General features: G+C 43.7%; 1 protein-coding gene across 1 annotated transcript in view; it reads left to right on the top strand.

Annotated features, from left to right (window-relative positions):
* The window catches only part of LOC124804705 (synapsin), a 744,296-nt gene that overhangs the window by 653,744 nt on the left and 73,835 nt on the right, over positions 1-16,717 (top strand). The window contains exon 5 of the mRNA XM_047264964.1: positions 14,147-14,411. Coding sequence (XP_047120920.1) covers positions 14,147-14,411 — 265 coding nt within the window. The remainder of the gene's footprint in view (positions 1-14,146; positions 14,412-16,717) is intronic.

Genomic DNA, 16,717 nt, shown 5'->3' with positions numbered 1-16,717 from the left:
GAAACCGGTCATCTAGTAAACGATATTGAAGCGATCGTGGCTTTTCAATTATTTAAAAAAAAAAACTCCTAAAGAGTTTGCGTTAGGACGTTCAAACTGCACGGTTGGCCGCGGGGTTATGAGGGGAATTAGTAAGCGGTATGTGGTTTGGTTTACGACGAAGCTCACTTTCATTTGGATGGGTTCTTCAATAAGCAAAATTGGCGCATTTTGGGACTGAGAATTCGCATTTCACCCTCAACGGCACTGTGTGGCGTACAATGCCCAGTCACGGAATAATCGGCGTCGTATTTCTTGATGACACGTTGACTATCGAACGGTAAGTTAACGTTTTGGAAGCTGATTTCATCCCCATTACCCAAAGTGACCCTAATCTCGATAAGATGTGGTTCATGCAAGACGGAGCTCGACCTCATCGAGGCAGTAGAGTGTTTGATGTCCTGGAGGAGCACTACGGGGACCGCATTCTGGCTCTCGGGTATCCAGAGGCCACTAGCATGGACCTCGATTGGCCACCATATTCTCCGGATCTGAAAACATGCGACTCCTTTTTGTGGGGCTATATTAGAGACAAGGTGTACAGCAATAACTCCAAAACCACTGCTAAACTGAAAACAGCCATTCAGGAGGTCGTCGACAGCATCGAAGTTACGACACTTCAGCAGATCATGCAAAATTTCGCTATTCGACTGCGCCACATCTTCGCGAATGATGGCAGGCATATCGATCATGTCATAACCTAAATCCGAATATCTGTAGTGACGTTTACATTTTGCATAAAGTGTGCACGCCGTAGTTTTAAACTAATTTAATTTTTTCATATAGTTCAATAATTGTCACCTTGTACAACTGCACCTATACTCTACAAGCAGTTTTATTGCGCGTGGTGGAGCGTAATTTTTGTAACATTTGCTTCCTCTATTTCTTGGTCCCTGCACAAGTGCTGCTACATACAAGGTTTATTTACAGAAGGTGATAGATACCAATGGACGTACTGGGTGTCTCTCCTGAGAGCTGTCAGACCAATTGTCTCCAGTGTTTCAGCAGATATTTGCAATGTCGCTTTTGCAATGTGTAGCAAACAAATACTGAAGGAAGTTTCATATCAGCACACACTCCGCTGCAGAATGAAAATATCATTCTGGAAACAAATACTGTTCATCATGACTTTCGTGCGACGCCCGAAGTCGACCGAAGGCGTCGGTTTGATTACCGTTACAAACAAAATTATTTCTACATCGGAATATTATGTACCCATTCGATAGAGCTGTGTCAAATTATTCTAGTGCGATATTTGTTTTGTCGATACATGTTAACAGGGACAATAAAACGCGAAGAATAACCAGAGCTCCAGGAGCGACTGATCAGCGCTGCTGTATGGCGTTAGTAGTCAGCGTGGCCAAGACAGTGGTATCGCTGCTAAAGTACTGATTTCGTGTTTTACTGTCCCCATTAAAACATATCGATAAAACAAACATCGCACTAGACTAATCTGGGAGCGCTCTATCGAATGGGTGCGTAAAATTGCGCTTTGGAAATCATTTGTTTGTATCTCGAAATGCCGCGCGGGATTAGCAGAGCGGTCTGGGGCACTACAGTCATGGACTGTGGGGCTGGTCCCAGCGGAGGTTCGAGTCCTCCCTCGGGCATGGGTGCGTGCGTTTGTCCTTAGGACAGTTTAGGTTAAGTAGTGTGTAAGTTTAGGGACTCATGACCTTGGCAGTTAAGTCCCATAAGATTTCACACACATTTTTTTTTGTAACTCGAAACAAACTGACGCTCTCCATCGACTCTGGGCGGAGCGTGAAAGACATGACGAGCAGTGTTTGGGCTGACACCAACTACACATTCCAAAAACTAAATTGCGGATATCTACAGAAACACCAGAGAAAGTGCGCCAGATGACTCTTAGGAGGGACACGCCGCATCTAGTTTTCGAAATGGAGATGTTGAAAAAAATAAAAGGCGAGGAATAAAGTTTATAAAAAAAATATTTTGTCATCGTCTACGTTAATATTTCCCATGCCACAGTACAGTAGGTGGCGGAGGAGGTAACACTGTACAGCAGCCATCGCCCCTTCCCTTACTATTGCATTCGCAGATTGTGTACGAGATCAATACGGTCGCCATCCTGTGTAAAAGCCAGACTTTTCCTGATGTTCATTTGAGAAACGATCTGCAGATTAGTGGAACATGTGCTAAGGTTCTAGGAATAGTTAACTTGGCTCTAGAAGATGGTGCAGATCAGACATAATGTCGAAACCTATTCAAAAAATTGGACATATTAACCACAGCTTCTCACTATATTTATTCCTTAATGAAGTTTGTTGTAAATAATACATCTCATTTTCCAACTAACTGCTTAGTACACAGTATCAATACCAGGAATAAGAACAATATACATAAAGATTTAAAATCACTTACTCTTGCCCAGAAAGGAGTCCAGTATTCAGCAACGCATATTTTCAATAAGTTACCAGCAACCATTAAGAGTTTAGTTTCAGACAAGGCACAGTTTAAACATAATTTAAAATAATTTTTGCTGGCCAATTCCTTCTATTCCATCCATGAGTTTCTCAACAAGTGCAGTAGACCATTTTAATGAAAAGTAAGTATTAAATCTGTAAATATTAGAAGTTTAAATTTAATTCGTGTACATAATTTTACTGTTTATTGACTGAGGATCATTAAAATTAATGAAACTCAGGTTTTTCTAATTACATTTTCGTAATGTGTTTATCTGACATGTTCCACACCCAGGAGGATTCCCTCTTTCATGGGTCTATGGAATGAATAATTAATCCAATCTAATCTAAGACGGCAGTCACCGAAAATTCCTCCCACTCGACCTGCAGTCTGCTGCAGACCTCGGCTGTTGGCGCGCTACACGCGCAGCTTATTAACTGTGAGTGAAGTCTATAACGAAGGCGCCCTGTTGCAGGGAGAAGTTGCCCAATCCCAAGAGCCGTAAGAGTTGTTAGTGATGCATCAGTCTATTTCAAAATTTGTATAAGACTTGAAGTATAGCAAGACGTTCAGCAATGACAGGAATGACAATCGTATGTTAAGTTACTGCTTAACGGAAAAAGGACATTGCAAATGAATGTGTACATTTATAATGGACCATTATCGTAAGGCTACAAAATTTGAGGGAGGACGCCTAGATCCCATCCACAAATTTTTGCTACAGTCCAATAAGTAGGATACTTTTGGTGTCGATAATTTCTGTCTCTCTGTACCTCCTTTCTCATCAAATATAACTTGCAGTTACCCCAAGTTCTAACATGCCACAGATGACCTCACAGAGCATGCTGATACAATAGCTTCATACTTAGCAATCATTTACAACCGTTCGCTCATAGAAAGGTGCGTATCCAATGACTGGAGAGCTGCACAAGTCACAAAAATACCCAAGAAAGAAAATAGGAGTAATCCGCTGAATTACAGATCCATATCACTGGTGTCGATTTTCAGTATGAAACATATACTATGCTCGAGCATTATAAATTACTATAATGACTGAGCTGAATTACCTCGAAAAAAACGATTTATTGACAAATAGGTAACACGAATTCAGAAAATACCGTTCTTGTGAAACACAGCTAGCTCTTTATACTCACGAAGTAATAAGTGCTATAGACGGGGCACATCAAAGTGATTCCATAATATTAGGTTTCCAGAAGACTTTGGACACCGCTCCTCAAAAGCGATTTCTAATCAAATTGCGTGTCAGTGGAGTGCCGTCTCAGTTGTGTGACTAGATTCGTGATTTCCTGTCAGGAAGGTCATAGTCTGTAATAACTGACGGAAAGCCACGGAATAAATAGAAGTGATATCTGGCGTTTCCCAAGGAAGTGTTAGAGGCCCCTGCTATTCTTGATCTGTATAAACGATTTAGGGGACAGCCTGAGCAGCCCTCTTAGATTGTTCGCAGATGATGCTATCATTCACCGTCTTGTAAAGTCATCACGTGATCAAAACGAATTGCAAAATGATTTCAATAACATATCTGTGTGGTATAAAAAGTTGCACATGACTCTAAATAATGAAAAGTGTTTAATCATCCATATAAGTACTAAAAGGAACCCTCTAAATTTCGGTTACACGGTAAATCACACAAATCGAAACGCTGTAAACTCAGCTAAATATTTATGAATCACAGTTACAAATAACTTAAATCGGAACGATCATATAGATAATATTTTGGGGAAAGACTGTAATAGTATTGGAACAAAGCTGTTTCTATACCAAAGTATCGTTATCCAAGATGGAGGCGATGACGTCTTACAAGATGGCAGTCGTGACAATCATCTAATGACATCATCCTGAATTTTGGCAGGAAGATATGTCAATTGGGCTACCTCCACTAACCTAACCCCCTCCCCCAGAAAATGGCGGGAAGTTCACATTCCATCAGGATAATGCAGCCTCTACTAACATAAGAAAAATGGCTGGAAAGAAAGGGCAGTTGGGCTATCTCTACGAACCTAAGAAAATGGCAGGAAAGAAAGGGCATTTGTATGCACCAGTCTTTATTTAAACAAATTGATGCAGTACAGCCATCCAATGTGTTCGCCACGAGGTCTGGAGTTCAACACAGCAAGCAAGCTGGTCCGGACCAGAAACAGTAACATGTTTGTGCCGAGGGGGGACGAGCCCGAATTTGTAGAACAGCTCTGAGAGTGACTTCGGTCCACCAAGGGCGCTCTGGTCACCCGCTGGGGTTGGATGACCGCCGACCTCGCAGTGAAATATCTAGTGCTGCAAGGAGTGTATACGGTGCAGTCTGTTTTCGCGGTATATGTACGAATTATGTAAAAGGACTGATTTTGTATGGCGCAGGATACGAATTGTATATTTACTACATCGACACGGTTCAAATGGTTCAAATGTCTCTGAGCACTATTGGACTTAACATTTGAGGTCATCAGTCCCCTAGAACTTAGAACTACTTAAACCTAACTAACCTAAGGACATCACACACATCCATGCCCGAGGCAGGATTCGAACCTGCGACCGTAGATCGACACGGTACACAGTGATATATTGCTGGGTTGGAGAACTGTTTTGCTCTCTAATATTCAAGCTGCATTCCTCAGTGGGAGAGCAGTGTAATTGAGTAAGACTCTTTCGTATTTGACGATCTGTAGGGCATGTTTCAGGGTTTAATTGTCGGTGCAATACTGTGTTCCGTACAAAATACAATCATAATGCTCTATTCATTCACAAGACATCCTTTGTGCCGGGACGTAGGAGCGTCTTCAAACTGATTTCAACAAGAAGGAGGCAAGGTATGTATGGAAAGTTCTGAGAAAGCAAGTGTTCAAAGACAAGCTGAAGCAGACCATCCATCTCTGGTGGGGATGCCGTAACTCATCCATCACTGTGCCATTAGGACATCTGGAGACCTGTAGCTGTAGGATACCAAAAATTCCGGTCATTTTTTCTCTTCTGTAAGACAGTGCTTCGAATTCTGTTTACGTAATTGTTCTGATTTCCTCCCGTCTGTGCTTAGACAGTGCTCTCTTTCCAAACAACTAGAATGCTTTTATGATTAATGGTGTTTTCGCGAGCATGCACGGGCTTTTAGCGGTGAGAACATTTAACGTTTCTGAGACGTATATTGATAGCAGGACAAACATTTTGCGCCATGCGTCAGCCATGCTGTGTATTCTTGCATGGCTAGACGCAGCTTGCATACTCCGTTAGGGAACAATGCACCCTGTGCTATTCTGTGATGTCAGTACCTATTGGTATCGCGCCAGCAATGGTAAACACACGTGCTGCCCAGAGGCGTCTTGCATATGGGACTGTCGTGAGCGAGCCTTGGAGTTCTGTGACGTCAGAATAACACTTGAAGAAGTCTAACTCAAAGTCCATACTATATAAAATCGATGTGTGCAATCAGTATTTCATTTAGCACTACGGTTCTGAACAATGGTCTGTAGACTGTGGCTATGCAAATGGGGACAGTACTGTTTATTTCGTTCTCTTCCGCCTACGTTTGGTAAATATCACTCTTTCTGTTATTATTTACTTAGTGGGAGATCTGTTCCTCTCTGTCTTGCCTTACTCGACTTCCCTGTACTCGCGAACATGTCATATTTGTCGCTAGCAGCAAGTACTGTCGATCTGCGTGAGGGCTCCTTTAGCTGACGGAACTGTTTCTGGACTCTTTTAATTGATTTATTAAGGCAAGAAAATCTAAAGCAAAGGTTGCTTGGAATTAAGGTCTGACTACCCAGGATAAAATCTCTAATATTTACAAAACATTTATTTCAACCCAGAGACGTGTTACAAGGCAATTTGGCACTTAAACACTACCAAAATTGAAACGCACGATATACAGGGGATAGGCAAAATAACGTGAACAGCTGTACATACTTGGGAATGATTTATTACTAAGGGGTTGGACCCCCATTTTCCCGTAATACAGCTGCGATTCTTCTTGAAATACTGGCATATGATCATGGTATAGTCTCCAGTGTAATGTTATGGCACTCTTCGAACAGAACCTCTTGTAACTCCTGTAGTGGTGGCGAGGAAGGCGGAAATCTGCTCCGGAGGGTGCGGTCCAATGCCGCCCACAAGGCTTCGATGATGTTCAAGTCCGGGGAATGTGCTGGCCATGGAAGATGCTGCAGTTCAGTTGCATGCTCCTCATGCCTCTATTGTACTTTCCTGACTGTGTGAATGGGTGCGTTATCGTCCTGAAATACGGCATCATTGTTTGGGAACAACATTTGATCACCTAAAATATTTACATAATCGTTGGCTGTAACACAGTCTTTGAGACCAATGATGGGACCAGCAGAATACCATGATATGGCTGCCCACACCATCGCACTTCGACCACCATGCTTAACCGTTGGAATCAAGCAATCAGGATTGCGGCTTTTTATGACGTTCTCCAGACGTAAACTCGGTCCATTGTTGGATACAACGAAAACTTTGACTCGTCGGACCATATGACGTATTTCCAGAGATCAGCGGTCTAGGATTTATGCCCCTGACACCTTGTTTACGCTTCTTTGCGTTGGTTGTCGTTACTAATGGTTTCGGTATAGCAACTCCACCATGAATATCCGCTTTATGGAGTTCTCGGAGGACAGTGTCGATAGACACGGGGTCTCGAAGATGGCTGGTGAGCTCTGCAGTCACTTTAGCCACCGTAGTTTTGTGTTGTTTTGACACAATTTGTATTAACGTACGATGACCTCTGTATCAACGTACGATGATCTCTGTCATTTAGTTTTGATTTGCGCGCACTATTACATTATTCACACGATTATGTCTTTCCATGTTTTGTGTAGACTGTCATGACTGTTGAAACAGTTGCTCTTGAAACATTCAATAAGTTGGCTGACTTGGTTACTAATGCTCCAGCTGATCCAGCCCCCACAATCTGCCCTCTTTGGAACTCTGTTAGATCTTTCGCTGCACGTCGACCTCGGCGCCTGAATGCAAATACGAAGTATGCACTACTCGTAAACACCGTGCACTGTTCGTAGTTCGTACTCAATACGCACAGTCCAGCGCGACACGTGCCTTCCTTAGCTGCGTTGTTGACCGTCAAACACAACCATCCTATTAGTATCACTGTTCACATTGTTTTGTCTATTCCCTGTATATACAAGGTGGTCCATTGATCGCGACCGGGCCAAATATCTCACGAAATAAGCGTCAAATGAAAATGTCGTTACGCGTATTGCCAAATGCATTGAGGTTGACGGACGTCATTTTGAGCATTTATTGCATTAATGTGGTATTTACAGGTAATCACGCTGTAACAGCATGCGTTCTCAGAAATGATAAGTTCACAAAGGTACATGTATCACATTGGATCAACCGAAATAAAATGTTCAAACGTACCTACGTTCAGTATTTTAATTTAAAAAACCTACCTGTTACCAACTGTTCGTCTAAAATTGCGAGCCATATGTTCGTGACTATTACAGTTCCATCTATCACAAAGCGAAAAATGTGGTCCAACTGAAACATTCATATTTCTTTACGTACTACACGAACAGGTAATAAAAAATGGGGGTTCCTATTAAAAAAAAAACAACGCAGTTGATATCCGTTTGATCTATGGCAGCGCCATCTAGCGGGCCAACCATAGCGCCATCTGGTTTCCCCATTCAAGCTAGACGAGTTTCGTTCTTTGTAGTTTTTTCGTTTGATGATCATTTCGTGAGATATTTTGCCCGGTCACTATCAATGGACCACCCTGTATATATATATACGAGATAATAAATATTTTATTATTATTTTGAATCAAATTCACTGTTAGTAAAATAATCTTTAAAGAGAAGACATACCTCAAATCCGTATTATTTATCTCAAACTTTAACTGTCTCTAATTTGAATGCACTGAATTTAAAGTGCAAAAAATGGTTCAAATGGCTCTGAGCACTATGGGACTCAACTGCTGAGGTCATTAGTCCCCTAGAACTTAGAACTAGTTAAACCCCCTAGAACTTAGAACTAGTTAAACCTAACTAACCTAAGGACATCACAAACATCCATGCCCGAGGCAGGATTCGAACCTGCGACCGTAGCGGTCTTGCGGTTCCAGACTGCAGCGCCTTTAACCGCACGGCCACTTCGGCCGGCAATTTGAAGTGCAGGATGACCTCGCGTAGTGAGAGGATTTAAATTTTGTTACAGCAACTCTGGAGTAGTAAGTTTCAAAAAGGAAAAGAAATATCTCATACGATAAAATTCCAAAACAAATCTTAAGCTCTACGTTAAATTCAGTCAGTATAAGAAAAGGAAGAAACTTAACCCATAATAACTTGAAATCTGACAACGTTAAATACGTGTTTTACTAGATCAAAATTCTGTGATTTGAATAAATTTTAAATGGAAAACAAAAAATCGAAGGTAGACTCAGACTCTATAGAATAGAACAGAAGTTGCTTCTCGCCACTGCCACATCGGCCGTCGCGCCTCAGTTAAAAGGAACGGCAGCTTGGCAGTGATAAACAGTGACGTGAACGGTTCTTGGTAATACAACACACCAAAATTCCAACTAGACACACACAGTGAACCGGTCTCTGTAACATAGCAAATGAATGTAATAAGATAACCTCCAACAACACTTTAGTTAGAACCTTCTGAACTAAGAAGCACTGGGTGGTTATAATTAAACTTTCCCTATTTAACACGTTACAATAGGGAAACTAATTACCGTACCAAACTTGGTAGTATCAATATATTAAAAAACTAGAAACCCGCCTCGACTACGAAAAAAGCACCTAGTGTTTACCTAGGTTTCGGTGTAGATAACTACACCTTCTTCAGAACAATAAAACCCACAAGTGCCTAAGAAGATCTTTGTCAATGATTAAAAGAACACCATGGCTATACATTTATAAACGAAAAAGGTGAAACACAAACAGTACATATGTACAAAATCTAAACCGTTACTTAACTTAATGGTGTAACCTCCACCTCACACCGGCTTATGTTCGATGGGCCACGACCCGCTATACACTGCAGCCGACGCGCTGCAATGTTGAAGGTTCTTGGTAGCATTAATGTCCAGAGTATGGGGTACATGATTTCAATGTGTCACAGCGCCACAGTCCAGTTCCGGCCACCGGGTGCCGTGATCAGTCATCATGACTCATAGTGCCACACACCTGACCATTCGCAGCGCACTTGTTGACGTGTCAACATGAGGGTGGGCAAAAGGAACAGGGAATTATTGGCAAAGCTCTATTATCAAAACAACAGTAATGCTGCAGCTGCACTTCTAGAATATTGCCGGCTGAAAGGATTACGGAAGGGTCCTCTTTCTCCAACTGCTGTGCGGAAGATGATGAAGTAGTTCGAATAAACTGGAGAACTGGGCGTCGCTCCGGAAAGTGGTCGACGACCGGTTGCACCACAGGTGGTTAATGAAATCGCCATTGCTATGGCAGACAACGCTGCGCGCAATTCCCGATCGTCAGGCAGTGTGCGTGCTGTGTCACGACAGTTGAACATCCCGTGATCCACTGTACGGAAGGTGCTTCGCGTCTTTCTCAAATGGTGTCCGTACAAGATATATATCCTACAGCAGTTTGCACCACAGGACGCACAACGACGTGTTGACTTCGCTCTCCACTTTCTCGCGAGGATTGAAGTTGACGAGGGCTGGTCCTGGAGGACACGCGAAGCTCATTTTTCTCTGACGGCTGAGGTGAACACAAAGAAGTGCCTAGTGTGGGGATCTTCAGCTCCAGTCACTGTGCATGAAGTTCCTCTGTATGGTGAACATGTCACCGTATGGTGTGGCTTCATCATTGACCCATTCTGTTTTGGACAGGTTGGCGCTCAAGGACCAAGGAAGTGCAGTATGACTATCCAGCGTCACTGTGATGTGCTTCGCCAGCAGGAGAGAGACACATTCAACCCAACAGTTTTCATGCAAGATGGGGCCCTATCGCACATCGCTCGCGAAGTTCACCTGCTTCTCCGAAACACATTTGGAAACGATCGAATTATCAGCCAATCGTTTCCAAATGCTTGGCCGGCACAATCACCTGATCTCACTCCCTGTGATTTCTGGTTGTGGGGCTACATGAATGGCAGGGTCTACCAGAGGAACGTTCACACATGTGCTAATCTGAAGCGCAGCATATCAAGAGAGGTAGCCAGCATACCTACGGACAGGCTTCGTTCTGCTGTGCAGAATGCAATCCTGCGCTTTCAGGCTCTTCTGGACACCGATGGCCACCATATTGAGCCCCTTTGGTAGCAGTAATGGTACCGGTATGTAATGGTATGATGTACCGTAGCAGCAGATTAAAAGTGTTTCAATTGTATATATTCTGCATTATTACTCTTCCCCGTGTCCTTGACATGAATGCTACCAAGTTGGGTACTCATACGGTAGTTAGTTTCCGTGTTATAACGCGTTAAATAGGGAAAGTTTAGTTATAACTACCCGGTACAACCAAGCACAACTCATGTCAGACCCGGACAAAAATTTCAATGTACGTCAAAGGGTGGCAGCTCGTTGCCAAAGAAATGTGAGTTTAGCGTCGATAGACGCAGCTCAAGTTTGCTTCAAGTTAACCACTAATCCGAACGGCTCACAGACACGCGGAGCTGATCAGCAAGCGCTAACATCAGTAAATAACGTCACCATAATGCGAGCACGACGGGAGGTTAACCAGGAATCACTGGCCAACACCTTTATGAGCTTTAAACAGAAACCGTCACCAGACGTGATGGTGGTGGCACACTTTCACCGGTGTTGTTCTAGGCCTCTCGTTTGACAGCGTCCTTATACAATCTAAAGGATTGCCTCCAAGGCCCTCAGGAGCGTCTTCGGCAGAAAATTTCCTTTCTGGAACTTCCTAGCCGAATTTGATTGACCCATATTAAGCGACTGCTGGCCATCCATGTGTCGCCGTTTCGATCCACTCGCCCCCTGACTCTGAGAGTACAATACTGGACGACCGCGTACTCTCCCTTGCACAGTCGCGGCAGGCGTTTTGGTTTCTTCCGACCACCTCACTGCCCTCAAACAGTCAGCGACAGACAGCGCGTTGAGTCCTAAGGAAAGATCTTCGATGTCAAAAGATCGACTCGAGCGGACCACAGCTCAGTTTTCTGCACGCATTCTGGCAAAAAGCCCATCTCCGGCGGGTTAACCCTCAAGCAAGCAACTAAAAAGTGGGATTCCTTGCTGTTATCAAGACTCTTAGTTTTAGTTCGATATTATTCTCCGTCAGTTAGCCAAAAAGTTTGGAAACAGAAAAAATAAATTAGTAAATTGGTCTTCGCATGGGAACAAGGCCCTCTCTCTGGATCCGAACATGGCTCCTTACAGGGGGTGACTAGTAATATTTTGTCCAGCGAAGTCAGGAAACATACGGCAAGTTGAAAGAGAGAGAGGTGAGAGAGGGACGTACTTATACGTCCGTCTGATAACCCTCTTCTCTTGAAAATTTCTCTCCTTTTATACCTCCTCTGTGTTACCACAGATGACGTGTCACTGCTCTCATTTGTACTACGATTGCAGTACACGCGAGGTACCTATTTGTTTCCACCGCCCTGAGTGTAATACATAAGGTCTAATAAACGTTCACCAACCTGCAGTTTTCTATAATTGTTGTCCTTGCGCAGAAAAGAGCGCGTAGGTCGTGAATTCGTTATCTTGAGGCAGTAAGGAGCTCTTAGCGAGGGATTGATATTATGAGAATAATTAAATTTTCAATCAGTTTTTTTTTATATCGGATGCCACTCGCTTTTTATTGCTACGAGAAACTGCACAATTACATTCCACTTCAGAGTCACAAATAATTCCCACTCTTCAAGAAATTAATGAACTGTGTATTTCCGTAATTACCATCACACTATTCTTAACTACGTGTCCTTATGACCATACATTGCTAATAAAGTCTTAACCTGATGGCCGGCCGCTGTGGCCGAGCGGTTCTAGGCCCTTTAGTCCGGAACCGAGCGACTGCTATGGTCGCAGTTTCGAATCCTGCCTCAGGTATGGATGTGTGTGATGTCCTTAGGTTTGTTAGGTTTAAGTAGTTCTAAGGTGCTGATGACTTCAGATGTTAAGTCCCATAGTGCTCAGAGCCATTTGAACCATTCTTAACCTGATGCTGACCGCGGCAGACAACATGTCTGTCCTCAGAAACTGCCGAACCACATATAATCTTACAGCCGAACCACTTCGCGCGCCTTCCAAGTTGTGCGCGAGCCGAAGATCACCGAAGTGCTTCGTCTGCCTTTTCGTTTGGCCGTTGTTTATTATTCTGATGGTTATTAATACTTGTAAAATAATGGAATGATAGCACGCTATTGAGAGGTTTTAATTTGAAATGCAAGTAAATACGCTGTTTTGTTTGTCTAATATTAACAGAAGATTGGCATTTTGGCGCAAAACTTCCGAACGCAGCAACCAATCGCGCAGAAGGACCACAATTTAGGCGGTCTTTCTCACGGTATATGTACCGAATAGCTCATCTTTCACCTGAACCTCACACCACATTACATCATCTTGCCACTGCTGCCTTCTCAACTGCTCTAAGAAGAGCTTCTTGTACCTGAATACGATGGCTGCAAAGTCAAAAATATTACAGATGTATACAATGAAGGCTTTCACGACCGGATGTTTCAGCTGCCGAGAAGTCTTTCGGGTTGTATGACCGTGGTCCATGGACCTCTTCTATCCCTGACGTTTCGTCCAAAGCTATGTTGGACATCTTCAGAGGTGCTCCTGGTTGTCTTGCTGACAGTCGGCAAGGCAACCAGGAGCACCTCCGAAGATGTCCAACGTGGCTTTGGATGAAACATCAGAGATAGAAGAGTTTCATGGACTACGGCCATACCTTACAAATGTATGCCTTTATTTGTCTGATTTAAGCCTGCGTCAGAAAGATAAAGTTTGAAACGTCCCTTTAGAAAAATTAATGATAAACCTCTACGTTATTTGATTTTCAAATAGCTGAGCAAAACTGAACATACTCAGACCCTCTCTTTACTTATCCTGATCAACACTAAACTGACACACACTATTTTTAGCGCAACGCAATCTGACTTTCAATAATCCCTACAAAAGAATGGCCCTGACTAACATTAACCTATACCTTTCACGAATCACTTACCTCACAAAAATCTTCGTTACTGCAACTACTGCAATACAGCGAGAGCCAATACTGCCAGCTAAATAAAAGATTCTAACTACTGAAGGCACTAACTACTGGTAGGCATAGTTAGCAAATGAAAGATTTTGACAAAGAACAAACAATGTATTTACCTTCATAGTGTTCAAAAGTCATAATATATATATATATATATATATATATATATATATATATATATATATATCAGTTCATGACATCCAGTCTTACAAATTTACTCTCTCTGATGGACACACGTCCAGATCATCCGCTCTCAAAACTCCGCCATCTCACTCCCCACATCCACCACTGCTGGCGGCTCACCTCCAGCTGCGCAACACTACGTGCTGTTCACATCCAGCTGCCCAACACAACAATAGAGAATTCCAACAATGCAAACCAGCCACAGACTGCACACAGCACAGTCAGTGATTTTCATACAGAACGCTATGTGGCGTTACCAATATAAAAACCTAAACAGCCTACTTAGAAGTTGTCTCTCGTTCTGACAGGCGCAAGAGCATATCCGGCAACTGGAAGACGAACACGGGCTCGGCGATGCTGGAGCAGATCCAGATGACAGACCGGTACCGCATGTGGGTGGACGAGGTGTCTGAGCTGTTCGGCGGGCTGGACATCTGCGCGCTGGAGATCATTGTGGCCAAGGACGGCCGCGAGTTCATCATCGAGGTGAACGACAGCGCGCTGTCACTGATGGGCGACTCGCAGGAGGAAGATCGCCGCCACATTGCCGAGCTAGTCGCACACCGCATGCAGGTGCGTAGCGCGCAGCAGCGCCGCCGCTGCCAGTGAGCGAGCAACGAACTACGCACGCTGCGCTGTCCCCGAATACTGACGAAGGAGAAATAGGGGATAGAATCCGTGTAGTCGCTAGGAGGGAGCGCCGAGAAACAACACACTAAAAATTCATGACCGGGAGGGGGTGGGCGCTTTGATGGGAGAAGGGCGGGCGGTGGTTGTCGGGGGATGGGGAGAAGAGTCGGCGGAGAGGCGAGGGTAGGGTTGTTTCAAAGTCACTTTTTTACGTTTTTCATGAGTAATTCGAAAACCACGGCCTCTAGAGAAAAAGTATTCCAGTACAAAAATAAAGTGCCTTAAATTTCCAACAGAAAATGTCCCGTTCGTTTTTTCTTTTCTTTTTTTTCCTCTAGGATTGGTAATTTGTCCTACGGAAGGGGCTGAAAAACCGCAGATAGTCTTTTAAGGGTATAAAATTAATGTTTATTAGTAAAGCAAGTGGATCATGATAAAATAGTAAATGTGTGTGGCACATTTAAGAGCGGTAGAGCCGTATTCAGGTATAAATTATCTTCTGGAGGTGTAACAGCTGTAACACAGAGAAGACAGGCAACGCAGTAGAAATGTGAGGGATGGCAGATCACAGAAATGTGGTAGGCAATAGGCACTGCCTCCCCCCTCCCCCCCCCCCCCCCCCCCCCGCCGCCCACTCCTCCCAGGCTTTGAGCATCTGCAAATTGAGGAATGAGTAAACGAGTCGCCATCCCTCTATCCCTCTACACACAGCTTCACAGTTACACACACACACACACACACACACACACACACACACACACACACCGTTCGCAACATGCCTCACGCCTTAAAAATCAGTGGCAACGCAGTGCAGACACAAACCTGAAGGGGGGGATGGTAACACTACACAGAAAATCAATATCAGTTATCAGTTGTGAAGCCCTAATACAGGTGGATCATCAATCGGTACTGAAAATGTTCTGCCACTGGTTGTCAAATGAGTAATATCGTTACAACATGCTTTGGGGATATGTTATCCCAATATCGAAGGCTACGAGGGTCACTCCAAAAGAAATGCACACTACTTTTTTTTTTTAATCCATCTTTTATTCTACACGTTTGAAAGTTTTACAGTGTGTAGATATATCCTTTAGGAACAATATTTTCATTTCTCCACATAATTTCCATCCCTCTCAACTGCCTTACGCCATCTTGGAACCAGCACCTGTATACCCGCACAGTAAAATTCTGGACTAACCTGTTGGAGCCACAGCTTGGCAGCGTGCACAAGGGAGTCATCATCTTCAAACCTTGTTCCACGAAGAGAGTCTTTAAGTTTTCCAAAGAGATGATAGTCACATGGAGCCAGGTCAGGACTGTAGGGCAGGTGTTTCAGTGTTGTCCATCCGAGTTTGTGATCGCTTCCATGGTTTTTTGACTGATATGTGGCCATGCATTGCCGTGCAACAGCAAAACATCCTGCTTTTGCCGATGTGGTCGGACTCAGTCGAGCTTGAAGTTTCTTCAGTGTCATCACATATGCATCAGAATTTATGGTGGTTCCACTTCATGATGTCCACAAGCACGACTCCTTTGGAATCGAGAAACGTCGTATCCATAACTTTTCGAGCAGAAGGTGTGGTTTTGAATTTGTTTTTCTTGGGTGAATTTGCATGATGCCACTCCACTGATTGCCTCTTCGTCTCTGGTGAAAAATGATGGAGCCATGTTTCATCATCTGTCACAATTCTTCCAAGAAATTCATCTCCACCATTCTCATACTGTTCCAAAAGTTCGTTGCATACCGTTTTTCTTGTTTCTTTGTGAGCTGCTGTCAACATCCTGGGAACCCACCTGACACAAACCTTTTTTGACGCCAACACTTTCAATATTCTGCAAACACTTCCTTCCCCTATCCCAACGTAGCGCGACAATTCGTTCACTGTGATGCGTCTGTCAGCAGTCCCCAATTCGTTAACTCTCTGCACATTGTCTGGAGTGTGTGCAGTACGAGGCCTGCCGCTGCGAGGACAGTCCTCAATATTGCCGTGCCAGCTTTCATTACGTAACCTGCTTGCCCACCGACTAACTGTACTCCGATCGACAGTAGCATCTCCATACACCTTTTTCAATCTCTTGTGGATGTTTCCCACTGTCTCGTTTTCACAGCACAGGAATTCTATGACAGCACGTTGCTTCTGACGAACGTCAAGTGTAGCAGCCATCTTGAAGACATGCTGTGACAGCGCCACTCAGGGAACAGGTTGAACTAAGTTTGAAAACAAGCGGGAAGGATGTATCTACACACA

Source organism: Schistocerca piceifrons, chromosome 7 (genome assembly GCF_021461385.2).
Source record: "Schistocerca piceifrons isolate TAMUIC-IGC-003096 chromosome 7, iqSchPice1.1, whole genome shotgun sequence".
Classification (NCBI taxonomy): domain Eukaryota; kingdom Metazoa; phylum Arthropoda; class Insecta; order Orthoptera; family Acrididae; genus Schistocerca; species Schistocerca piceifrons.
Note: the sequence above shows the minus strand (reverse complement) of the source record. Positions and strands in the feature narration are given on the sequence as shown.